Source organism: Bidens hawaiensis, unplaced genomic scaffold (assembly GCF_021521415.1).
Source record: "Bidens hawaiensis isolate Kalapana, Puna unplaced genomic scaffold, B.hawaiensis_p1.1 tig00017043_1, whole genome shotgun sequence".
Taxonomy (NCBI): Eukaryota; Viridiplantae; Streptophyta; class Magnoliopsida; order Asterales; family Asteraceae; genus Bidens; species Bidens hawaiensis.
Window position 1 is genome coordinate 112,739 of NW_027492580.1, and position 27,001 is coordinate 139,739.

General features: G+C 33.2%; 3 protein-coding genes and 1 non-coding gene across 4 annotated transcripts; 3 read left to right on the plus strand and 1 right to left on the minus strand.

Annotated features, from left to right (window-relative positions):
• Window positions 1-268: 268 nt before the first annotated feature.
• LOC143552863 (uncharacterized) lies at window positions 269-5,224 on the plus strand. Its single transcript, XM_077042978.1, has 5 exons — window positions 269-467; window positions 3,495-3,611; window positions 4,644-4,678; window positions 4,855-4,955; window positions 5,051-5,224. The coding sequence occupies exons 1-5, from the start codon at window positions 307-309 to the stop codon at window positions 5,135-5,137; spliced, it is 501 nt and encodes a 166-aa protein (XP_076899093.1). The 5' UTR covers window positions 269-306; the 3' UTR covers window positions 5,138-5,224.
• A 12,284-nt stretch (window positions 5,225-17,508) lies between these two features.
• On the plus strand, window positions 17,509-19,779 carry LOC143552864 (putative choline kinase 3). Its single transcript, XM_077042979.1, has 7 exons — window positions 17,509-17,872; window positions 18,330-18,451; window positions 18,543-18,738; window positions 18,843-18,960; window positions 19,066-19,113; window positions 19,396-19,496; window positions 19,572-19,779. Exons 1-7 carry the CDS (start codon window positions 17,522-17,524, stop codon window positions 19,665-19,667), a joined length of 1,032 nt encoding a protein of 343 aa, XP_076899094.1. The 5' UTR covers window positions 17,509-17,521; the 3' UTR covers window positions 19,668-19,779.
• An 876-nt stretch (window positions 19,780-20,655) lies between these two features.
• On the plus strand, window positions 20,656-20,726 carry TRNAG-GCC (transfer RNA glycine (anticodon GCC)). The gene has a single exon. It is a non-coding gene; the product is annotated as a tRNA-Gly (tRNA).
• Window positions 20,727-20,918: 192 nt separating this feature from the next.
• LOC143552880 (type IV inositol polyphosphate 5-phosphatase 3-like) lies at window positions 20,919-26,650 on the minus strand. The gene is made up of 10 exons (XM_077042993.1): window positions 26,573-26,650; window positions 26,333-26,480; window positions 26,211-26,261; window positions 24,889-24,991; window positions 24,359-24,463; window positions 22,920-23,466; window positions 22,660-22,844; window positions 22,462-22,570; window positions 21,216-21,346; window positions 20,919-21,125 (listed from the first exon to the last, which is right to left on the minus strand). Exons 1-10 carry the CDS (start codon window positions 26,588-26,590, stop codon window positions 20,924-20,926), a joined length of 1,599 nt encoding a protein of 532 aa, XP_076899108.1. The 5' UTR covers window positions 26,591-26,650; the 3' UTR covers window positions 20,919-20,923.
• Window positions 26,651-27,001: the final 351 nt, after the last annotated feature.

The following is a 27,001-nucleotide window of genomic DNA, read 5'->3' on the forward strand; positions in this document are numbered from 1 at the left end:
AAGTTAAAACTAAGAGGATGTCATATGCAATTACTTTAAAGTATGCGACCCAAAAACCGACAATAACGAGAGCGTCACGGAAGTTAAACTTGTTTTGAGCTTTATAACAATCTAAGCTCAAGTAACTCGGGTCGATTAGTTTTCACTAAAAAGTGAAAACTAAGAGGACGTCATATGTAATTACTTTAAACTACATGACCCAAACATCAAACCACCACAAGTTAATAACAACAACAATAATAATAATAATAATTAGTTGGTCAACGCCGGAAGTCAAAATTAATCCCCAAATTGGAAGTAACAACGATGGCGGTACGGCAGAAAGCGGTGGCGACGCTGCCGACGTTAATGCGAGCGTTACGGCCGTCAATTCCACAACGATTGCCGTCACTCCGACGTGGGTTTTCGTTGTACGATCAAGTTAATCTTATTGATAACGTTCCTGAAGATCAATTGCGATTCCAAGGGTACTACTGATTTAACCTAAATTTATGGTTTTTATTATGATTTTGAGTGTTGATTGAACGTAAAGTTGTGATTTTTGAAATGGGTTTTTGTTGGTTTTGTGATTGGTAATTAAGATTAGTTAATGAGTATTTAGGATTTTATTGGTTTGTGTATTGGCTTACATAATTAGGGAGTGAAAACGAGCTGGGCCCGAGCTTGACTAGGCGCGAGCGCGGCTCGTGAGTAGTTTTTTAAAGCTTGAATTCGGCTCGTTTGGAGCTTTATTTCTAAAGCTCGAGCTCAGCTCATAAGTAGTTTTTAAAGCTCAAGTTCGGCTCGTTAGGAGCTTTATTTTTAAAGCTCGAGTTTGGCTTGTGAATAGTTTTTCAAGCTCGGGCTCGGCTAGTTTGTTATTTGTTAATTAATTGATATATGTTTTTAATTATTTTTATGTACTTTTGAGGTAAGCCTTAGACGAGTATAAGCTTGGCTCGAGCTCGTGTGCTACCTTAAACGAGCCGAAACTTGGTTGTGCAGTGTGAAGTTAATACATAGAAGTGTAAAACAGGTAAAACTTGAAAATACACAAGTCTCGAGCTCGGGCCGATCTTAAAAAAGCTCGACTCTTTTCATCAACGTTCCCGAAGATCAATTGCGATTTCAAGGGTACTGATTAAACCTAAAGTTTTGGTTTTGTGATGTTTTAGAGTGTTGATTGAACATAAAGTTGTGATTTTTGAGATGGTGTTTTGTTGTTGTTGTGATTGGTAGTTAAGATTAGTTATGACTAATTAGGGTTATGTAGATTCTTTGTATTGGTTTACATAATTAGGGGGTGTAAACGAGCTCAGCCCGAGCTTATCTAGGCTCAAGATTGGGTCGTAAGTAGTTTTTAAAGCTCGAGTTTAGCTCGCTTGGAGCTTTATTTATAGATCTTGAGCTCGGCCCGAGAATAGTTTTTCAAGCTCTGATTAGGCTGTTTGTTATTTGTTAATTAATTTATATGTTTTTAATTATTTTTATATGTTTTGGGAAAAACCTTAAATGAGCCTAAGCTTGGGCCGAGCTCGTGTACTACCTTAAACGAGCCAAAACTAGGCTCGAGCTCGGCCCGAGAATAGTTTTTCAAGCTCTGATTAGGCTGTTTGTTATTTGTTAATTAATTTATATGTTTTTAATTATTTTTATATGTTTTGGGAAAAACCTTAAATGAGCCTAAGCTTGGGCCGAGCTCGTGTACTACCTTAAACGAGCCAAAACTAGGCTCGAGCTCGGCTTTGCAGTGTGAAATTAATACATAGAAGTTTAAATGAGCCTAAATGAGCATCTCATGCAAGGCTCGTTTGGACAACGTTGTCAAAGATCAATTTATGATTTCATGATATTGTTGAGTGTTGATTGAACCTAGTTTTATGATTTTAAAATGAGTTGTTGTGTGACTGATAAATGGTAATTAAGATTAATAATGACTATTAGGGAATAGTAGGGGTGTAAACGAGTAGAGCCGAGCGTGAGCTTGTCTAGGCTCGTGAATAGTTTTCAAGATCGGGCTCAGCTTTTTTATTACTTATTAATGACTACTTAGGGCTCGGTGGCTTGTTTATAAAGCTTGAGTTTGGCTCGTTTGGAGCTTTATTTCTAAAGCTCGAGTCCAGCTCGTGAATAATTTTTCAAGCTCGGTCTAGGCTTTGTTTTTTAGTTATTAATTACTTTTTTTATGTTTTTAATTATTTTATATGTTTTGAGAAAAAACTTAAACGGGCCTAAGCTCGGCTCGAGCTCGTGTGCTACCTTAAACGAGCTGAAATTCGGTTGTGCAGTGTGAAGTTAACACATAGAACTTAGAAGTGTAAAACAGGTAAAACTTGAAAATACGCAAGTCTCAAGCTCGGGTTGAGCTTGAAAAGGCTCGACTCTTTTCGACAACGTTCCCGAAGATCAATTGCGATTTCATGGGTACTTATTAAACCTAGTTTTATGGTTTCGTGATACTGTTGAGTGTTGATTGAACCTAAATTTATGATTTTGAAATGGTTTATTGTTGTGTGATTGGTAATTAAGATTAGTTATAACTAATTAGGGGTGTAAACGAGCTAAGCCCAAAACTCGGCTTGAGCTCAGGTGTGCAGTGTGAAGTCAATACGAAGAAGTCCAAAGCAGGTAAAACTTAAAACTAAAAAGGCTCAAGAGCCCAAACAAACTTCCCATACAAGGCTCGAGCCCGGGTTCGATAACTAAACAAGCTTTATATTTCTAAACAAACTTCCCATTCAGTTAGGGGTTTAAACGAGCTGATCCCGAGCTTGGCTCGTGAGTAGTTTATAAAGCTCGAGCTCGGCTCGTTTGTAGCTCTATTTCTAAAGCTTGAGTTCGGCTGGTGAATAGTTTTGGCTCGTTTATTACTTATTAATTAGTTTATATACTTTTTTTTTTAAATTATTTTCATATATTTTGAGTAGAAACTTAAACAAGCCTGGCTTGAGCTTGTGTACTACCTTAACCGAGCTGAAACTCGGCTGTGCAGTGTGAAATTAATACATGGCTTCCCATACAAGGCTCGGGCTCAGGCTCGGCTCGTTTCGATAACGTTCTAGAAGATCAGTTGCGATTTCATGGTATTTGGTCGTTAAGATCAGTTATTATCACTAACTAGGGCTACATTGATTCTTGTATTGGTTTACATAATTAGGGATGATATTGATTCTTTTGCTTTTCTATGTATTAATTTTGCACCACACAACCGGGCTCGAGTCTAGCTTTGGCTCGTTTAAGGTCCTGCACACGAGCGAGAACTGAGCATAGACTCATTAAGGTTTTTCTCAAAATATATATAAAGATAATGCAGTAATGTATGTAAATTAATTATTAATAAATAACATACGAGCCGAGCTCAAGCTTTAGAAAAAGCGCTCGAAACAAGCTGAGCTCGAGCTTAGTCAAGCTCAGGCTAGGCCCGGCTCGTTTACAAACCTAGTTGTGCGATTGCGAGTAAAGATTAATTATCACTAATTAGGGTTTATATTGATTACTTCTATCTGTTTTTTCAGGTATACTGATACTGGATTCACTGTTAATGGAGTAGACTATGAAGGCAGTTTACACTGTGTCGGTGACTTGCTATTGTCATGGACTCCAAAAAAGATGTCGGATATAACTATAGACAGGTATGCATTGAATCATTTAACTATAATTGCAAATATTTACTCTCTATTTAAATCTTCTTAGAATTACCGAACCGGATATGTGTAATATTTATCGATTTGTCGTAAAAATTTAAATAAACAGTTGAGCTTTAGCTTGATATGATATTGCTATTGATCTTAGTATCTTACATTGTGTGTTATGGCCGTGTGAATGCGGTTATGCGGCGCTTCCTTAAATGCAAAACCAGTCGCGGGCGGTGCCCCTTTTTTGTGTTTTCTTATTTTCTTTTTTAAAGTTTTAACTAATTATTAAACTAATAACACGTCTCCAACTCGCTCCACTCAATGATTATTTTGCCTCTTTGAGGCAAAATAATTAGGGGTGCAAACTGGCCGAGCCGAGCCCGAGCTCGACCAGGCTCGAGCTCAGATCGTTTAATTTTTACGGAGCTCGAGCTCGAGCTCGGCTCGTTTCGTAGTTTTTCAAGCTCGAGCTCGGCTCGTTTAATATTTATTAATTAATTTTTTATATATTTATAGTTATATTTGTATATTTATTTTCGTAATAACTTTATATATAAAATAATATGTTATCTAGTTAATTTTTTTCATAAAATTATATATATCAATTAATAATTATAAAATATATATGTATCTATTAATATATATATAGTTATAAAAAATATATAAATGACAGGCTCGTTTAGGCTCGCGAGTCGGCTCGAGCTCGATAAGTGAAGCTCGGGCTCGGGCTCGTTTAAGCTCGGCTCGATCGAGCTTTTTCACGAACCTATCTCCAGTAGCTCGACTCGTTTGCACCCCTCTTTCACTTACCCTTCCCATGATGAGTGTTAAAGGTGAAAGCTTTTTTGCCACCTCATCGCTTACATGTCGAGATTTATCCCTTTCACCATCCCATAACACATAGCCTTGCATAGTTACATGTAAAGAATTTGTGAATTTGATTTCATACATCTAAAATATATCATATGTTAATGTACCTTTTTCGGTTTCATCTGACCTAATACTTGTCATTTTATTATGCGTGCGCAGCCTATCCATCTTCCAAGCAGTGCGGCCCATACCAGGTACGATGATTTGATAGTTTGAGGCACGATATATATTGCTAAATGCTAAATTTGAACTGCCTTTTAGTTATGATAAGCACGTGAGTAAGTTTTTGTTGATGTATAGACTTATACGTGACATATGAAAGTGATAAAAAAATATATATACTTAATGGTGCATACACGTTTTATTCCAGAAATTTTGATACTTGGAACCGGAAGATATATCCAACCTGTAGATCCTGAGATACGCAAGTTCATTCGTTCTACTGGCATGAAGTTAGAGGCCATTGATTCGGTAAGAACTTCTGACACTTTGTTTTATTTTGCAATATATCTAACGTATGTTTATGCGTCTTTATGATTTAATAACGTTGATACATATTTGTGCAGAGAAACGCGTCATCTACGTATAACATATTAAACGAGGAAGGCAGGATTGTAGCTACTGCGCTTCTTCCATATGGAGTTTCTTCTTAGTAACTTTTTCTACTTTACTAGGTTGTTGGAATGTTGAAAAAGTCGGATAATCATGCTTTGCAATGATATGTTTGTCGGATAAAGATTTGATTGTTTAATGAAATGTTTGTCGAATAAATTTCGGTTTGTCATGATTGGTTCGATTTTAATGTCTACTTTGTGTATAATGAAAAGAGTGTGTATGAAGATATTTTTACAAGTGACTAAAATTGACATGTAAATTAAAAGTCAAGTAAACATTATTAGTTTTTAGTTATAGGTACATATAACACAATGACACGTATGACATGCCGTGAGTAAAGGGTGTGGAACGCTACCACACCTTTGGCGTGGTGGGGCGTGAAAAGAGTCTGCATGAGGCAAGTAGCGGGCACGAGTAGCAAGTCCAAATAATGACAATAGTCGCCTTATAATTTAGACCATTTCGAATTTCACATTACACATACGACAAGTGTGTGGGAATTATGCGATGAACTATAGGCCATGGATTTGAAACTTTGATGTAAAGTTTTTAAAGTTTTATTTTTTTATAAATGTTCAAATAACTCCCCTTAGTGTTAAGCAAATTCACGTTGTCTGTGAACTTTATAAGAGTTATCTTACACTCTTACAGTCTATAAATTTTGATAAACTTACTATTTTTTTGTTAGTTTTTTTTATATTCTTTTGATTTTTTTTTATATTTTGCGTTGTTATCTTTAAAGAATGTTGTGTTGTAATTAGTGTGTTGACGTTTTTTGTCAATATGACACATCGTGCATAGTTCAACGTCTTTACATCTACTTTTCATCCATTTTTCTTAATGTTCATGAAAGTTACTAGCCGTGTGAGAGGGGATGGTAACCAAAAGCAGCTGTGGTAGTGGTGTCTTCATGCTTTTATTTGACTAGTGCTATTTAATAGGCGGTTTATTAACCGGCGTCTAGGCGCTAGGCAGACCTCACACACCTTGATTTTGGCTAATATGAGGCGCTAGTTGGTCAAAATCGATCATAGTCGGTCCTCGTGGTATAAAACTGGTCCTAGGCGGTCAAAATCCGTCCTATAGAATATAAAAACCTAAAACACAAATAGTTATACAAATTGGATCTACAGGTTGGATATTGGTTCCAGGTATCAAAGTTGCTGGAATAAAACGTGTACCCACAATCAAGAATATATGTATTAACAAAAAATTACACAAGTGACTAATTTTACGAATTTAGCAATAACGTAATATATTATGAGTCTGAAAGTTACCGAATCATCTTACCTTGTATGGGTTGCACAAAATAATATGTAAAATAAAGCCATTAAAGTAAAATTAACAAATGATATTTTGGATAATATGAATTCGCAATTCAACTAACAGAATAACTTGCTATTAAATTACCAATATGCATATCCCAGTATGAACTTTGTTTTTTATGTCATCTTAAACTTATCACTTACTACAAGGATTGTGTTTTCTATCTCTCACAATAGATTTAGTGTGAACTTTGTTTTTATGTCATCTTGAACTATGACTTGCTACAAGATTGTGTTTTCTATCTCTCGTAATTGTCCCCATGTGAACTTTGCTTTTCTACTTGTCATCTTGGACCAATCTCGCTTACTACAAGGATTGTGTTTTCTGTCTCTCACAGTTATCCCATGTGAACTTTGTTTTTGTTTTTTTTGTCATCTTGAACCAATCATAGCTTGCTACAAGGATTGTGTTTTCTATCTCTCGCAATTGTCCCCATATGAACTTTGTTTTTCTACGTGTCATCTTGGACCAATCATCGCTTACCACGAAGATTGTGCTTTCTATTTCTCAAAATTATCCCATGTGAACTTTGTTTTTCTACAATGTGTTGTCTCTTTTAAAAAGATAATAATACATTGTATTCATAAGGAACCCTAGAAACCTAACTAAACAGACTATATTACTATATTTCAATATTGGACCAATAATCACTTACTACAAGAATTGTGCTTTTTATCTCTCACAATTTCCTTATATGAACTTTGTTTTTTCTACCATGTGTTATCCCTTTAAAAAAAATAGTACTATTTTGATTTATAATTCTCAAAAAATTCATATTTTTAGGGAGATAAATTCAAACATTGGAATATAGTTAACTTAGTTAGGTGATGTATAAGAATTTATACATCTTTTCAGTACTAAAATATCTCCAAACAAGCGTAATTTGGTAACTATAGTAGAATAAATAACCACTAATGTTTATAATTTATATCTATAGGTAAATATAGCCCTAAGAATAAAACAAGCTGAAATACGAAGAAAAACGGAGATAAACAGTGAAAACTAACAAGACATACCCCGAATCAAGACATGACCATGCCTAGAGCATACGAAGTAAAGACAAAAAAATCAGGAAATCAAGACATGACCAAGTTAACCAAGACACACCGCATGTTATCAAAGTTTGGAGAAGATGAACAACCAAAGTGGTGCATGAAACCTTGCTTTTATAATGGTAAGAGTATGGTTCATTCAAATAGGGTAAAAGATGCATCTAATGGTCAAAAAATGGTCAGACACAAGTCAGTAAAGTCATAAGTCAAACAAGAATAAAAAACATCAACATCGGATTATACCTAGATTTGTTAAATATAATAAACAAACAAATAATCAGTAACATATACAACAATGTTGACCAAAAAGCATGAAAATAAACCTAGATCTATCAAAATAAGCTAAACTTTTATAAAATTACTAAAACATGACATCAAACTTTTATAAACAATATAGATTAAAAATGTTTAAGACCGTACCCCTTAAAAGGCAATCTAAAAAGAAATTAGAGGAAAATAAACTGATAGGTGATCATCACAGTTTCTTGGGCAATAATTTAGGGTTTAGGTGTTGTTAAGCTGCACTCACTTGTGGTTTTATAGCTTTATTAAGTGTGAAACTAAGGTTTAAGAACGAAGAAAAGAAAGAATGAAAGCTTTATGGGCCTCCAATTTCGAGTGGTTAGAATGGGCCTCCAATTATGCTATAGCGTCAGAATGTTTGGATTAAGGGTTGTTTTTGTAGCCCATTTCTTCCCTTACGGTTATTACAAGTGGATGTTTTTACAGTTTTGCAGGATTGCTTGTGTTTGCGGTGTTTGCCATGGAGGTGTATCGTTCCCGCAAGATAAAAAAAGATGGGATAACATGGGTGTGTGGTCGAATAAGGGATTGTCTGCCAATTTTGTATAATGAAGTGGTATGGAGTTACAGCTGTGCATAATCTTGGTGCGAATTTTGGACAGTGGGTCCGAAATCTGTTCACGAACCAAAGTGCCTTTTCAGTCACTTTTCTGTGTTTCTCTTTGAACGATGTTTGAAACATGGATTTCTTTTCAACCTTGTCTGATTTTGTTCATTTCTTTCCCATACCAATTTGAACCACATTTGTTGTTCTGTCTTTCCTACAAAAACATATTCATTAAAGCCGATCATCATGTTAAAAGTCATTTCAAAAACATGAAAAAGCTACCTAGGCAACTGAAGTGTAATTTGATTTGGTTCTCCTTCGAATGGCTCGTAAGTTTTAGTTTGACCCTCCATTAGACCTAGGGAAGGCGGCTGTTGCAGCAATGGCTCATGGATCCCGTGAGACATTCTACAACATAAGACTAAACCAAAATAAAAAAAACATCTTAGCACAATCTTGTATGGATATTAAGCAACATTCAATAATAAAAAAAAATCCAAATTACATCATATATATACAACAAAATAACTAACATCACACAATTGGATTTTTAATCACTAACAAATCCTAACAGCACACATTGTAATGATTAGGTACCGAACCGAACATTTTCGGTAGTGACATCAAGTTTTTAGAAACTTTGGGATCGGTCTTGGTCGATACCGGGCTCATCTCTAAAAGAAAGCGTAAGGGGTTAGTTGCTTATTATTCATAGTTGTAGGTGTTAAGATATGTGGCTTGATTGGGTTGTTAAGGGTGATTGGTGATACCTTATTAGTACAAGAGTTCATATCCTATTTAGTTAGATTCATATTTCTAATTCTGCAACAAGCTAGATAAGTGGATAAGAGAGCTTAGCTTATTTTTCTGAAACTCCATAACATGTCGTGTTGATAGCTAGTTTTTGTAAATGATGACGCTCAATAAGACACCACTGAAGGCTTGCCAGACGTATCCTTATAAACCTCATGCTTGATGGTGAATCCGCCTATAAAATTAACTTGCAAAGTAACTATGTATCATATTTATAACCATTGTTGTTTGTATATCAAACATTGCTTATAACAAAACATGACCTTTTAATAATACAAATATGCATTTCAAAATTAAAGAATATTGTAGTACCAGTTTGTTAAGGCGATGACTTAGACAGCAGCAGGAAAAGAGAAGCATGGTGGTGCCAAACTATATGACAAATGAATTCTAAGTGATATGTGGTGTAATGAATTTATTTAGTGAAGATAATTATTAAAATAAGGTTGGAAATGCATTCACAGATGCAGAGAATCTTTGGAAGTTGTTGGGTTTTGTGGGTAGCTCAAAGTTTTAACTTTAATGTAGGAAAACACTATTTCACCTTTCACCTGAAAACAAAGAATGTGTCTTATTTGCTATGTGATATATCATCTTTAATTCACTTACATATGGATATATTATGTTTTTTAGGTGTCGAAAGGATATTTAAGCCCTAAAGCCAAGTAGCAACCAATGATATAAAGAAACATACATATGTTATATTTTTGGACTCGATAATGTCAATTTGAACTTGCTTTAGTAACAAAATGGTCATCGGTTTGATATTATTACCGGTTTCAATTAATTAAGTCATAGTGTACAGTTTGGTTTGCATTTCACATAAAAAATCAGACCATAAGACTTGATTATTATCTTTTTAAGTACTTTATGATATATTTATTTATTTTAGCTTTGTAACTATCTTTTTAAGTGTAATTCTTTCAATATTAAAGAACACGTTTCATAATTTAGTTGAAAACATGAGACCAAATTTATAATTTAGTTATGGAAAATAACTAAATATTGGATGATTGGTCTTGGGATTCAAGTTACGCCCGTGATAAATAAAAAATAAAAAATTATGGGTTAAGGTTGGGTGGGATGTTTTCTCACACATAATGGTTTTCTCAATGACTCTTGAGAGTTGAATAGAGATAATTGGAGGGGTATATAACCCGTCAGTGATTTAAATAGGTGTTATAAATATAGCTTTTTAATCATTTTTATATCAAATAGTTGCTTTTTGACTACTTAATGTAAAATCTAGTTATCAAACACTAAATCTGAGCCCCATCCCATTTGGTGTACCGCTAAAGCAGTAAGACTTGTCGTTTTTACCGCTAAAGCATGCATTTATCTAGGTTGTCATATATTAAAGTTTGTACTGCTAAAGCAGTAAGGTTTGTCGTTTTTACTTTAAATTTGAATCAAGTGTACCGCTAAAGCAGTACGGATTTTGTTTTTTACTTTAAATTTAAATCAAGGTACGGTTCATGTTTGTACATGCATGTATTTAATTGTTTTTACTTTTTTTTAACATATCTTGTCTTAAGTGAGACTAAAATAACAAAGTCTTTTTGTATACTAAATATAGTTATTTTTTACTCCCTCCGTCCCTTTATAGGTGTCCATACTTCCTTTTTTATTTGTCCCATTACAGATGTCTGCTTTCAAACTTAATAAGTCAATTTCAAAGTTTACCCTTAAACACACATAACTAACATTAATAAACAGTATTGATGGACCCACTTTTCAAAGGCATTATTGTTACTTTTAATTTTATGTTAACTTGTTTTAGACTTTTAGTTTGTTTGTTGTAGAGGTGATGGTGTACTCTTTTGTTAGTTTAGACGTTTTGGCTGGGTTTCTTCCGGCCAGCTGCTTGCTCGTAAGTATACCCGTACGTTATTTTGTTGGAATAACAATGGTGTTGGGTGTTCAAGAAAAAAAACTATAGACAACAAAACATACAAACCAAACCGTAATGCTAACCCATGATTACTATTAGTATTATTATGGTCTTCGTCTTCATTATCATGGTAAAGAACCAGTGTTGCAAAAATCACTAGTTGGTGGTCAGGCGGTGGGGTGAGGACTAGCGATTAATCGGGATTATTCGAGATTAATCGGATCAGACTTTAATGTATATTTTTCAGTTTTATACACACACATTTGTATATGTAATTTTTAGTTTTATACATACCCAAACATATTTTTGGCCGAAAATTGGCAGGAATCTCGCTAGAAACCGCTAGTTTTTACTGCAATATCGCTAGAAATAGTTGATTTGGTCGGAATCTCGCCGGATTTGACCGTTAACCGATTAATTGGCCGACTAGCCCACAATTAATCAGTGAAATGGGGACTAGCGATTAATCGGGGATTAATCAGTGCCTAGTCGGGATTTTTGCAGCACTGTAAAAAACTATGAAATGACCAAAATTAATAAACATAAAAACTTAAATAATTAAAAAGTGCATATGTAACTAGTTATAACGGATCCTATTAAAAGAAATAGGAAAAAACAAAAGAATAACACAAATAAACGCAGTACGATGGGAAGAAAAATCAATGTATAAACCAATCGGATGTTGGCTCCGACGTCTTACCGATCCATTAGTTGGACAAGCAGACTAGTTGAACCCAATTTAAACTTATTTTTTCCGTTTTGATTTGTGTGTCCAATTCCGGTGCTAAGGGCATTCATATCCTATCACTATTTTTTACCCAATATTTTAACTAAAAATCATCTTATAAATGTAAACAATTTCCACGTCCCATCCACTATGTTTACCTTTATTTTACTTACAAAATACTTAATTTATTATATTTTTTATTTTTATACAGTCACAACAATTTAATGGTTAATGAATAGTAGTTTTCATATATAAAAACCTAGTTTTTCATATATGAAAAGATACTGTAATGAATTTTTCAAGAGGGAATGATGTAGAGAAACAGTGGATGTGATGTAGTGAGTTCTTAATAGATTTTAATTAAAATTATATTATATGGGAAAAACTGGATGTGATGTAGCGAGTTCTTAATAGATTTTAATTAAAAATTTTAAGATAGGGGAAACATTGATTGGGAAATTGAATGTTCTGAGTAACAAAATGTAACTATAAGACAAAATTTACAAAGGATATTAAAAGTGAAAAAGCAAATAAAAAAGTTGAAAAAGACCCTTAACAGAATGTCAAATCAATTTATTTCAAAGTTAATTAAAGACAAAAAAGGTGTATATCTTATGCCATTTTGTAACCATTTAACTGGCAATCACTGCCTGCAAAGGACCAAGAGATCACGCCGGTACCAGAAAAGGTAATGACAGAGTGACAGTAACTTTTATACTTTTTAGTTACTTGACTACACATATACGATAATTTTTATACCTTTTAGTTAGTCGACAACACAAAGCCTTATGCATTTCACTACCCTTCTTATTACTCTCTCAATTTCCGATATATCTCTGGTTTGTGTCATCTAGCAAAATGAAACTATCTCCGATCACCACTCCTTTCTATCAACCCGCACAAGATGCCAACGGCAACCCATAATGCATCTCTACAGAAATAAAATGAAAGTTTCATCATCATGGATAGGTATAAACGGATTGCTAGGTTGTTTATATTCAATAAACCTAAATTATTCTTTTATAAACCGTTTAAACTATTAAGTTGGTAAAAAAAAAAGGAATATTCAAAACTATTGAATGTTTAACTAAGGTGTTTATAAGAACTTTAATCAAAAAAGTAATGTTTATTCATAAATAGAGACCTTCCGTGAGTTACCATTTTATATCTTAATGTGATAGAATCTCTTGTATTACATGAGCTGAATATGCTTAGTAATAAAAGAAAAAGGTTATTTCTTAAAAAAAATAACAAAGCATGTGTATTGCACGGGTTGGATAAACCCGTATATTTGACGTGTTGAATAAAATATAACTAGTCATTAACACCGTAACACCGTTCAGAGTTGTTAATTTGTTTTTGATCATCTTTACTTACTGTAATCATCTTATTCGAAACCCTAATTCATTCTTTAATCTTGGTTTCCATTATGTCTGTCAATTCTTGTACCTAGTTTCAAAAACGAAAGCACAACTGTTCGCAAATGTCTAATCGTCTATACGATGAAGAGTCTTCTTCTTCTTCCTCTTGGAACCTCGGAGATTGTGTAGAGGTGTTTAGGGTTTATTCTAAGGAACTACTGAGTGAAGGGGACGTTCGAGGTCCTGATTTAAGACTAATCAAAGTCACATTGACCGGAATAGGTGTGGTCGTATGCGACTCCAAGAATAACTTGATTCTTGAGTCCGCAAAACCTCTCTTGTTTAATTAGGTCCCATGTATGAATTTTCATTATAACCCTATACACGTAATTTATCAATATTACATTATGATTTTGATGTATTTTCACATACCCTACATGATAATGTTCTTTTATCAAATAAACTATATGTTCTGGCCAAAGCAGGGTGACATACATGCCCAACAACATGGTGACAGGCAGCCCCGCAACATGGTGGTGGGCAACTCCAACGAAAGGGTGACGAAGAGCTCCGGGTGTAAAATAATCAAACAACTCTTTTATCTTTTGTTTTCAATTATTTTAAAATTTATTTGTTTGATTCTTTATATATATTTAAGGGGCAATCCTGTATTTGAATGCATGTTATTTTGTATGTGTTGTATATGGATCATATTGTTTTGTAGTCATCTTGGTCGTTTGGGTTATATGTTAACACACTACATGGCTTCTAAACACATCTATCATCAAACCAAGATTTATTGCGTAAAGGATATTACGTGTGGCATCTTACGATCTCATGTTGCAGATGGTCAATCAATTCTCCATGTTTATTGTTCGTGTTAGATTTTGTTACGGGCAAATTTACACAAATTCTAGAGTAATTTATAATTTTCACTATCAGTTACTTTTTCTTCCTTTCTCTTTTTGGGAATTTTATGTTGTATTGTTTATGACTTGATATTCTTTTGTTTGTTAACTAAGTTAATTATAAGAAAAGACAATTGTTCTTAGAAATAAATAAATAAGTACTTTTGTTTGTGTTGAAGTTTTATTGATATGACGTTATTTTTATATTAAAATACATATTAATTATTCTTTTTCACTAAAATATAATAAGACATGTGATATGATATGATATGATATGATATGTGTTATACTATATTTATAACTAAATAATATTTAGGAATGTTATATGTTTTCAAGTGGTATTTTTATTGTTTGGTACTTGTTACTTATTAGGCCCATATCAACAATGACATAAACCAACTATTTCTCTAAACATTTCTCTAAAACTCAAGGAAGTTGTAGATACAGAAAACATGTTATGGATGCTCTTATTCGATGCCCGTTAATCAGTTTTCATCATCTTCTCTGAGTGTGCATGACCACGCAACCATTTTGGATAACACTTTGTTTCTACATATAATTTAAAATAAATATTCGTGGTCTGCATACGTGTAATTGTTACTCAAATTCGATCATTATATTTGAGATTTTAACATATTGTTGTGTGCAATGCAAAGGAACTAGGGACTCAATAGTATAATTGAATCTTAATAAGTTTCATACATTTGTTCGAAACCAAATACGTTGTCTCAATAATTTATGTACAAATATCAGAACAACTAAATATGCATTTAAACAAATATAGGCACAAAAATTATATAACTTTAGAATATGACTATGTGTTATAGGTTCACGCACCACTTCACATTATCAAAAATGATGCCATACACCATTACAAGTTTGGGAAAGGGACCCGGGGTTCGAGAGCGAGTTGGTTGTCGTCTAGCAGGCGTTAAGGCTCACGAAGCTATTGGGGTGGGTTGTTCAAGGGAAGGTGTCTATTGAGTTTGGTAATTTCGTATTATGACAAATTAATTTAAATAGTTAAACCATTAGAATATATGTTGTGATTTGCTTAGTTAAAGTGTGACATTACAGTGAGCTTTAACTAAATTACTCTTTAACAAGCGTGTTGTGGTTTAACTAGATATTAAAAAGACATGATTGACTGAAATGAGGTGGACCGCACTTTTTGGAGCCCTGTTGGGTGTTACAGGGTGTTACAGGGATCAAGGATCGCAAGAGGTGGGAAAAAAGTTTGGCGTCGGGGAGGTGTTGTAGTTTGGCAGTGAGTTAATGGGTGAGGTGGATTTTAACCCACCCTCATGCCCCCTCCACAAACCCGATCTTACACACTCTTGAGGGGTTAGTTAGCGAGTGCCCATTTACTTAGGCCATCCGTAATGGATGGCGTTATGAAACTTTTTGAGGCTAAAACGCCGGCCCACATGCCCCCTAGGCGTTATGGGGGTGGCGTTATGGGAGTGCGTTTTCTACAAAACGCTATGGTGGCACGCGTTTTGAAAAAATTGTGTGTGGGGAGAGGAGAGAGGGGAATAAATGTAATTATTGTAGTAGAGTTATGGCGTTTTGCCCACTACGTCACTTTTTGCAAACGCTCAATTAATGACGGGGATGCCACGTGACACATAATGCCTAATGGTGGGGCGTTGTGACTACACATGGTCTTATGTGGCAGTAACATTTACGCTTTTTAGTTACTCCACTACATTTAATTCTATAAAAGAAAGCGTCAACATCATTAACATAAATGTATGATTAATTTAATTAGTCTGTGTTGTAGAACTTGCTAATCGTTAACCGATTTTGTCAGAATTTGACTAACAATTTGATACGACTAAGGCTAACCTGGACCGACAAGCGACTAACACCGTCAATTGACCAAAAATTAATCATCCTGTCTCCGACTACTGATCGGTTTTTAGATTTTTTCAGGTTCAGTTTCGAATCCAAATCTTTAATATATTCAAAATAAATCTTTTAAACTAACCAAACCATATTGTGCCAATTTCTGTTATTTCCGTTTGGTCCGCATTTCCCATGCCACAGTAATCCTACGTGTCAACCAACCATTGGCCCATCCATTTCATTTCATTTCATTTCATTCTCCACCAAATTTTATAAATAATAATAATAATAATAATCACAACAATAATAATAATAATAATAATACTCTGTTTCAAGAATCATTCAATTTCAATTTTCAAAATCAAAACTTTTCTCAATTCTTTCAACGAATTCGTCAATTCCGTTTCTGGGTTTTCAATCTTGGAGGTTATAATCGTCATTCTGATTGATAATAACAATATTAATAATAATCTTGGGTAAGTTTCTTCATTTGATCTTCATGCCAATTGGGTTTATTTTGATGCTCTGTTTTTTGATGCTCTGTCTTGATAATGTTTTGCATTGATTGCGAATCTTGATTTTAATGGGTCAAACGTGTAATTGAACCCAATGTTTATTGAATTTATAGAATCTGGTATTAGGGTTTAATGTATGATTGAAGTTATTGCAAAATTTATAAAATTATATGTTAATTTTGGACTTCAATTGTTGAGTCAAAAGTCAAACTCTGTTTTTAATCTTGAAGTTTTTTATTTTGGATTGTAAAGAATTTGCATTTATTGTTAATCTTGATTGTTGGTTAATCTTATTTGATTATTATGTCAATTTTGGACTTAATTTTGCTATGTTTGACCTAAAAGTCAAAATGTTTGAGTTTGTGCTTTGATTTACCTTCCAAACTCTGTTTTTAATCATTGTTTCAGTTGGGTAATTTATTTGACCCAAAATCTAGTGTTTGATTGCATACTCTGTTTACATACATATATATATTGATCTATTTGACCCAAAATGTCAAACTTGCCTATCAGACTCTGTTTTCTTGAATTTGTAGTATCTGGTATAGTGTTTGATGCAAGATTGAAGTTATTGCTAAAATCAATATAATTGTATATCAATTTTGGAGTTAATTTTGATATGTTTGACCCAAAAAGTCAAAATGTTGTATGTGTTTGTGCCTCAATATATCTTCTAAACTCTGTTTTTAATCATTGTTCAATTGGGAAATTAATCATATTTTGGATTGCATAATCTAGGGTTAGTTTCTTTATTGAGATCTTATTATTTGAGTATGGTTTACTTTTAACTTTTGTGGTCATACTTTGTTTGCATACATAACATTTTGCATTGATTGTGTATCTTGATTCTTGGTCAAAGATGTTATTATGCGTATCAAGTTTACGTTGCCGAAATGGTCAAAACGATTGATTTTATTATTAATTATTGACTATGTCACTACAATGTTATGATTATATATGTTACTGAATATTATTGTTTTTCTTAATAAAAATTTTCTTAAATTCATAGTATTTGTATTATGTTGTTATTAATTATTGATCTGTTTGACCCCAAAAGTCAAAATGTCTATGTGTTTGTGCTTGAATAATAATGATTATATACATCTTTTGGCAGATAAAATTCTTGCAGTTATGACTGCAAAGATTAGTGGAATCATCGAAGGGACACAACCCGAAGAAGTAATGAAACTACTGGTTTCACTCGCTAACGATTGGGGAGACGAGTTAGATACAAACAAAATACAAGCTGTTCATTTAAGTGGCGCGATGACTAATGTTGTTTATCGAGTCACTTGGCCCAAAAACGCCACTGATGCTGAAGAACGGGCGGTTTTGGTTAGAATCTATGGTGAAGGGTCGGATATTTTCTTTGACCGGGCCAAGGAAATCCAGACCTTTGAGCTGATATCGACCCACGGGCATGGCCCACGCCTTTTCGGACTGTTCCCAGAAGGCAGAGTTGAGGAGTTTATTCATGCAAAGGTATATATATATATATATAACCATTAGAACCATTTTGAACCACTAAAAAAACCTTTAAAAAATTATAAAAAAAAAAAAAAAAAATTTAAAAGTAAAAAAACCAAAATTCTTATATTTCGTTCCGGTTCCATTAAAAAAAACAAACTTCGTATTATACATATGTGTATAATTTCATTTAATCTTTAGTTACGTAATGTACACTATCATTTACTTTAAATTGTACATATGTGTATAAAAAAACATGTATGTACTTATTATACATATATGTATAATTTAGCTAAACCGAGACGGGTTTTTTTTGTTTTTTATGAAACCGGGACGATAAATAAGAATTTTGGTTCTCACATGATCCTAATCTTGATCCTATATATATATATATATATATATTGAGTTATTAACATTTCATGGCAACATATTTTATAAGTAGTACATATATTAATATTTCATGACATCACAGACACTGTCAGCTTCTGATCTTCGTGATCCCGAAATATCAACACTAGTTGCAGCCAAATTGAAGGAGTTTCATGGCTTTAATATGCCCGGGTCAAAGACTGTTGTTCTTTGGTCAACAATGAGGTAGGTATATTGTATATTAATGATTTATAAAAGATTTATAAAATATTTTAAAATTTTGATAGTAAACTTGATCTTCTGTTTTTGTTTGCAGAAAATGGCTGATTAAGGCTGGAAGTTTGTGCACTCAAGAACACGCTAACGAGTTCAAACTCGATGTTATAGAAAATGAAATCGACACGTTGGAAAATGAGTTGTCGAAACACCACCAAGATGTTGTTTTTTGTCATAATGATTTGCAGTATGGGAATATTATGATTGATGATAATACAAGTACCGTCACACTAATCGTAAGTTATTTTTACCGAAATATGAAACTTTTGTGAATTTTTATAAATCTTGAAAGTATATGATAATAAAGTTTGAATCTTTATTAATCTTGTGAACTAAACAGGACTATGAGTATGCTAGCTATAACCCTGCGGGTTACGATATTGCGAATCACTTTTGTGAATGGGCTGCTGATTATCACACTGATACACCTCAAGTTTTGGATTATAACAAGTACCCAAGTAATATTTTTTAATTTTTAATTTTTTATAATATTTTCGGCATTTTATTACTGTTGAAGGGTATTTTGGGAATTTTTAAATTAACTTATGCTTGAAAAATTTCAGGTTTGGAGGAGAGACAAAGGTTTGTGAAGGCGTATCTTAGCGCAACAGGTTAGATTTTACAGTATTACGGTTTTACAGTTTTACAGTTTTTCGGTTTTACCCTCTTGAAATATGTACCAACAAAGTTGAACTAGTCTAAAAGTTATAATCTTATAAAATATTTGTTGTTCTTGTCTTGAAAACTTATATAATGTAAATATTAGTCAAGCAATCTTATCTACAACTCTTACCAAAATGTACCAAGAAGCATATTTAATATCATAAATTTATTGAAATATGTCTCTATCTAATATTATAAATTTCATAAGTCTTGTTTGTTGATGTTTACAGGAAACCAACCGAGCGATACGGATGTCGATCAGCTTATCGATGACGTGGAAAAATACGCTCTTGCGAACCATCTGTTTTGGGGACTATGGGGAATAATCTCGGTACGTTATCTTTATTAATCATATTATGTTTAAATAGTTTTTTAAATTTTATTTTTTTGTTAATATTTTGAACAGGGTTATGTTAACCAAATTGAGTTTGATTACATGGAATATGCAAGACAGAGGTTTGGTCAGTATTGGTTGAAGAAACCACAAGTGTTTAACTGTTGAAAACATTTAGTGGTTTGTATGTAACACATATGGTACATGTAACACATTGTTTTTTAGTTGTAAAAGTTGTATGAACAAGATGAAAACAACATAGACTGCATTGTTTTGTTGGTATATTTGAAAAGGATTTGTGTAAAGTTGAGTTCGATTCTAGACGGTAAACGTGTAATATGATATCGCGAATTTGGTTACTTGGGGGTGTTTTTAGATGGTTTGCTTTGAATTAATATTGTTAACTATTAGTTTGGATGGTTTAATAATAGAGTTTTTGTTATCATGTAAAATTGTCAATAGCATCTAAAGCTCATGAGTCATGGGTCTACAAGCATAATACTACAATATTATACAAGCATAATACTATAATAATGTTAAAAGACTAAAAGTGTGTAAATATGGAAAATTCTTTGTATATTTTGTTGACGTGGCAAGCATCCCAATCCTTCATCTCGATGGCATCCCCCCCCCCCTCCCTTATAGAATTCGGTTACTATTTATTTATATATTTTTCAAGTTTAACCAAAAGTAAGAGGTAACTATGAAGAAGAAAAAAAGTTTTAACTAATAACAAAGTTTTATGACTGTTTCATTTATCTCATTGAATTTAAACAATTATAAAAAATATCATCAAGTATGGACAATATTAAACTTGAGTTCTTATTTTATAGCTTTTAGTAAAAAAATATTTAAAGAAGGTACGGAAGGAGAGTGATTCGAACCCTCGGTAAGCAAAAACCTACATAACACTAGACTCAACCGTTGATTTGATATACCCATGTATACTGATAAAAGTTCTTCCCTTCTAAATTAGATAAATTCATATACAAAAGAGGTTGACCAAATGCAAATATTAACAAATAATATATTTTATAAACTTAGATCAATATTATTTATAGCTTTTAGTAAAAATATAATTTATAAATTGCATCATTACAAACACAAAAGTTGAATATTTGGAATATATAACAAACTCAGAAGATCATGAACATAAGCACCAGTGGTCTAGTGGTAGAATAGTACCCTGCCACGGTACAGACCCGGGTTCGATTCCCGGCTGGTGCACTTTATTTTTATTATATTTTTAATATACTTCATTTAATGCAATTTATATAAGTTGCATAAATATAGTTTTGAGTAAAAAATATTAAGCACAAATCATCAATAATAAGATGTATAATGCAATTGCATCAGTAAAATAAATAAAAAAATTACAAGTTTTGAATTTAAATTATTAAGCACAAAACATTTTTATATAATATTTAACCCTGCACTGTACAAAATCCATAGTTTTCCATCTCTGCATTAGTAACCGTAAGGGCCCGTTGTAACTTTTTTAACGAAAACGCTTCAACTTCTATTATATACGATGCAGAAACAGGCCTATGATCCGAGAGTCTAATTTCAGCCCGTTTGTAGCTCAGTTGCTGCATACCCTTCCCATACGAAAGTATACGGTCACACCTGAATAAAACCGTCCAATATGACAAAATATTAAATTATAACAATAAATTAACAATAAAAACTAAAAGATACTCAAATTAAAAATCATACCATGCGGGAGTGCGCCTACCGACTTTAGGATCCTCGCCATAATATATATCAGAATTCGGCTCGTATTTGTAAGTCGGAGGAAAATTTAACGTGCCTTCAGTCCACCCGTCAAACGCACCTCCTATTCTTAGCTGCAAATTTTTCAAAACTTTGTTAAAATATCCACAAATTTATGAGAACTATGATGCGCTTGTTAGCCACGGGTCGCAATTTTAACCCGTTTACTTATGAAAGGGTTGATTCGGGTTGTATTTTGTAAGTTAACGGGTCAAAGGGCTCAAGAGTTCCCCATACATAGGCTTGTAAATAGGGGTGCAAACGAGCCGAGCTGCTCGCAAGCTACTCGAGATCGGCTCGTTAAAAAGCTCGAACGAGCCGAGCTTAATTGATCCCGAGCTCGAGCCTAAAAGTAAGCTCGTTTAGTAAACGAGCCCGAGCCCGAGCTTCACTTATCGAGCTCGAGCCGGCTCGCGAGCCTAAACGCGCCTGCCATTTATATAATTTTTTAAAAAATATATATAATTATTAATATATATATCATGTTATAAAAAATAAATAAAAATAACTAAATAATATATATTATTTTATACAAAAAATTATAATAGAAAAAATATATAAAAATAATTATATTATTTAAAAAATAACTTATAAATGGTAAACGAGCCGAGCTCGAGTTTGAAAAATCTACTCACGAGCCGAGCTCAAGCTTTGGAAATAGAGCTCGAAACGAGCCGAGCTCGAGCTCTATGTAAGTTAAACGAGCCTGGTCGAGCTCGAGCCCGGCTCGGCTCGTTTGCACCCCTACTAGTAGTAAACGAACTGAAAACACGAACGAACGGGATTTTCTTGTTCATGTTTGTTTATTGATAAAACCAACATGTTCGTGTTCGTTTATGTTTGTTAGTTAATAACGAACGGTTCACGAATGTAAACGAACGAATATAACAAACTAGAGATAAATGAACATAACTGAGTGAACACCAATTAAAAGTAAACTCAAAGAACATAAACGGGCCTAAATAATTACGTGAATATATAAACGAACATAAATGAACAATGTAAACAAACATTCACGCACAAGGCATGCGTTCAAGTTCGCTCATTTACTAAATGAACAAAAAAATTTTGCTCGTATTCGTTATTATATTAAATAAACGAACTTCTAGCCAAATGCGTAAATAACTCATACAACCTCAAAATCGGTTTATTCAAGATTTTTAATGCTATTAATATCATAACAACTTACCTGATCGCTCTCTAACAACTGGGACCACGCGTTTTTAGAAATCAAATCACGTGTTTCCTCGTATGACAAATTAAACCGGTAGTTAAGATCACCCAACCATATAATCCGCCTAAAAATTACAAAAAAAATAAAAAACCATTTGTAAGATGGCGTTTAAAGTACAAATTAAAACATGTGTTTCACATAACCTATACTTACTCATGATCCTTAATACTCCTTGGAAGTGGAACATTTGACGTCGAATTAAAACGTGTTCGTTTATATATTTCGTCCACGTCAGCATTCCTTTTAACAATATCAACGTCTCTCTCACCAGACGTTAAATGAGTGCATATGAAACAGAAGTTTGTTTGATATATTGACATACTCACTGATATTGACCCCTAAATAAACAAAGCTAAATATTTATTTTTTTAAAATTTAAACTAAATTTTTTTATAAAGGAAGAAGAAACAAACCTTGTTACCTATGTAGCCCATTACACCGACACCAACGGTTGACACGTTTACGTTTTGTATATGTTTCCTCAAGCTTCTACGAACCCAAATGGTAATAAAAACACCAACCATTTGCTTGCTTACGACTCTAACATATTGCGGTTTTCTTTTCCGGTCAATATCTAGTTTCGCAAGCCCGTTGACTTCTGGTTTGACTTTGTTGCCACTGTTCAAATATGTCTCTAAAGGATGATACTTTTTAAAAGATATGGAATCTTTAACTGTATCAACAAACTCTTCTACTTTTTCTTTAAAATCTGTTATTTCCACCTCAGTGTCGGTTTCACTTTCTAGCATGGTTTCGGTTTCGTGTTCTACATTTGGAGGATAATACTCGGATGGTTTTAATCTTGATGGAGAAGGGGGGTGACTGTAACATTTGGTTTTGGTTTTTTCGGGTTGAATATTGTTTAAGGTTCCACGAATGATGTTTTCCCAAATGGGAATCGGTCGGTCATCTTCAGAACCGAAAATATTTCCAGCGTTTAAAGGTATTATTTCTTGAAAACTGCAAGTAAAGGATGTTGTGTAAAATAAAACACCTTTATGCTTGAGCTTAAATCCAATTTAAACGGACATAACTTAAAAAAAAACAAGCTGAAAACGAAACGCGGTGTCTACATTTGTATGCTCCATAGACTGCATTTTCCATAAAAATGCAATCTTTTTGGCTCATTTAATGCACAAAACATATAAATATTCAAATAAATTGCATTTTGATACATTCTTTTAAGTTACTTTTACTGATAATCTATAAGTATCTACCCATTTTATGTGAATTGAGTCGACTTTGGTAAATGTTTATTGCTATTATATCAAACATGTAATATAAACTAATAGCTTAAAATGAAACAGATTGAGCTAGACTTGTAAACGAACACGAACGAGACATGTTCGAGCTCGTTCGTTGAACTTTAACCGAGCAAACGATCGAGCACGAACAATTAAACGAACGGAGTTTTCTTGTTCGTTAGTTAAGAAAATGAACATGTTCGTGTTTGTTAACAGTATAAATGAACTGTTCACAAATGTAAACGAATGAATATATTAGCGAACTTAAGCAACTTGTAATGGGCCAAAAAGAACTTAAATGAATATATTAGCGAACTTAAGCAAACGTAAACTAACGAACATAAAAGAACATACAAATTTAAACAAACTAACGTTCACGAACATAAATAAATGAATGAGACATGTGTTCATGTTCATTCGTTTAACTAAATGAACAAACTTTAGTGTTCACACTCACATACACGAACTTCCCGCCGAATGGTTCGTGAACTGTTCACTGAACGTTTGGTTTGTTTTTTAACTTTCTAAATTGCTTTATTATAAAAAATGAAACATCATTTAAATAATTATTTTATGCAACTATATTAAAATTCAACAGCTATACTCACCCGATCACGTATATATCTGCAGGGTAGTCGGTATCGAGCCAGTCTCTGATATCTAAATCTTCTGGTGGAACTTCACCTCCAACATTCCAAGTATTAGCCGATACCCTTAACAACATTAAAAGTAATAATCAATATATTACAAGTTTTAAGGTGTTAGTAATTTAACTCAGCCAAATAATGTGACCTAGGTGTGTTAAACGGCCCGCATATTCACAGGTTGATCCGAACATGACCCGTTTGACCTGAAAGTTTGTACTTATTTTTATTGTTTTCGTATATTAATACTTCAAATTTACACTTTGCAACAAAAAATACAAAATTAATATAAAGCATTTACATTTTAATGTAAAAATACAAATTAATATAAATGGTTTAAACGAGTCAACTCACGAACTCGTCGGGTTGACCCGAACCCGACCCGTTTAGTTAAATGGGGTGGCAGGTTAAACCCTCGTGTAGTGTCAGAGATTCACACCCCTAATCACCTAATGTGACTTAATGTGTGATTTGTGAATCATATATAATATAACCTGAGTTCCTTTGAGTCGATAAGTTGTGCTCGAAATGTCTCCGATTTCCTTCTTCTTGACCTAGGAAAAGCTCCTGATGTCAAAAAAGAAACAGCAACAAGACCTCGTGATTTGAATAAATTTATCGCATAATTATGCAGTTTTTTTAGTAAATTCAACATTTTTTTCTGTTTACAAATGAAAAATACATCATAAAAGATACAATGGTGGATTTAACCAATTAACTTCCACCATTAATCATATGATATTGCATAGAAACCTTAATTTAGTTTTACAGGGCCATTATAACATTTCCCTGTGTTCGTGCTCGTTCATGTAACTTTACCAAACTAACATGAACAAGGACCAATATAACATTCCCCTGTAAACGTTCACAAACAAGGGCATGTCCGTGTTCATTCATTTAACTTTAATAAAAACAAATATTTTTGTTCACGTCCGTTCATTAAGAAAATGGACATTTTCGTGTTTGTTCATGTTCGTTCGTTTAAAACCTAAACGAACAGCTTGCGAATGTAAACGGACACAAATAAACATAATTTTTTTTATTTTTTTATTTTTTTTAATCTTCATAAATAAACTTCTCAATGTATGAACAAACTGATTACAATAAAGTAGCAGGTAAACGGGCAACAAGCTACAAATCCGATTCTACTAAAAACAAAGTTTTGATCCTTAGGGGCTAAAGAAAGCATGAACAGTTCATGAATGTTTGGTTCGTTTACACGCCTATTTAAATAACCGGTCGTAAGTATTCACAAATGTCAAGAAACAAAAGATCGTCATTGGTCAACATAATATAATAACCAGTTGTTTTAAAAACCGGTTCGTACCGGTCAGTTGAATCATTTATACCGGATTCCGAACAGGCACCCGGTATTTAGAGCCCGGTATTCTTAAGCGGTTTGCTTGAGCATCAAACTGCCAGTATTTAAAAAAATACCGGTTTAAACCGGGAAACCGGTTTTAAACCAAATAGATTTTTGATATTTTTATCACATATTATTTTTTAAAATGCGCTTTAACCTAGCAGATAAAATTCAAACGAGTAAACCAGTAAACGATGCCATAAACCTATTGCACACTTATTTTAAACATAACTTTGTTTGAAAATCAAGTGCTTTTGTATTGTTTTTTTTTTTTATTATAGATTAGCTTTCGGATTATTTTCTATTATAGAGCCATATATTTTTAGGTTATTTTTGAGTTGAAGTTGTCTTTATATGAAATTTGTACCATATTTTAGCTCAGTCGGTACACGTAAAAACCCGGATTTTAAAACATTGATAATAACATAATAAATAAAAAAAAAAAGCAATTGCCAATATGATCATTATTCTGAAAGTCATCACCTTTCTTATCCAAAACACCTTCTGCAACCAAAATATATTAAAATCAAACACTAATATTAAAAACCCAATACACAAACAACAAATTAACCTACCATTAGCAGTGGGATGTTGAACACTATCATCAGAATCAGCACTGTAATCAGAGCTGTTGGTGGGTATATTAAGCCACTTATGAACAACCCTTGGCCATAATAATAACTCTATGCAACTGCAATCCCACCATTTTTCAACCCAGTTTCTCTGCAATTGGAGATCGTTTACACATGGGTTTTTGATTATTATTATTACCCACAAATTAATTGAATCAATTGTATGTGTGATTGATTTATTACCTCATGCGATCGATCCATTGAACGTTTATTGGTATGAATTAAACAGGAGGGAAGCAATGGGTGGGAGGTGTCTTTATTTGTTTTGTTAGTCGACTCATGAATATAATAATAATAATTACAAAAACCGGGTAAGAGCCATGAGACCTGGCCTGAATCAAACCCGATTATCTATCACGGGGTCGGTTCTTGGGTTCTAAGAATACAATTAACCGGGTCGGTTATTTACAATAGGGTGAGACCTATGAGACCCGGAACCGATCTGGTCATTTACAATAAGGCAGGGTCATTGGCAGTATTGTAAAAATCGTTAGTCGCTAGTCGAGAGGTGAGGTGCTAGGGATTAATCGGATTGGACTTTACTATATAATTTCAGTTTTATATATACATGCACACGTTTTTATATGTAATTTTCAGTTTTATATATACATG

Excerpts from the sequence above, each read along its gene's own strand:
- LOC143552863 (XM_077042978.1), top strand. The coding sequence starts at position 307 with ATGGCGGTACGGCAGAAAGCGGTGGCGACGCTGCCGACGTTAATGCGA. Across the intron at positions 4,679-4,854 it reads AGCAGTGCGGCCCATACCAG|AAATTTTGATACTTGGAACC; the intron begins GTACGATGATTT and ends GTTTTATTCCAG. Across the intron at positions 4,956-5,050 it reads AGTTAGAGGCCATTGATTCG|AGAAACGCGTCATCTACGTA; the intron begins GTAAGAACTTCT and ends ATATTTGTGCAG.
- LOC143552864 (XM_077042979.1), top strand. The coding sequence starts at position 17,522 with ATGACTGCAAAGATTAGTGGAATCATCGAAGGGACACAACCCGAAGAA. Across the intron at positions 18,739-18,842 it reads CAAGTACCGTCACACTAATC|GACTATGAGTATGCTAGCTA; the intron begins GTAAGTTATTTT and ends TGAACTAAACAG. Across the intron at positions 19,114-19,395 it reads GGCGTATCTTAGCGCAACAG|GAAACCAACCGAGCGATACG; the intron begins GTTAGATTTTAC and ends TGATGTTTACAG.
- LOC143552880 (XM_077042993.1), bottom strand. Across the intron at positions 23,467-24,358 it reads GCAGATATATACGTGATCGG|TTTTCAAGAAATAATACCTT; the intron begins GTGAGTATAGCT and ends CTTTACTTGCAG. Across the intron at positions 21,347-22,461 it reads AGTTGTTAGAGAGCGATCAG|CTAAGAATAGGAGGTGCGTT; the intron begins GTAAGTTGTTAT and ends AAAAATTTGCAG.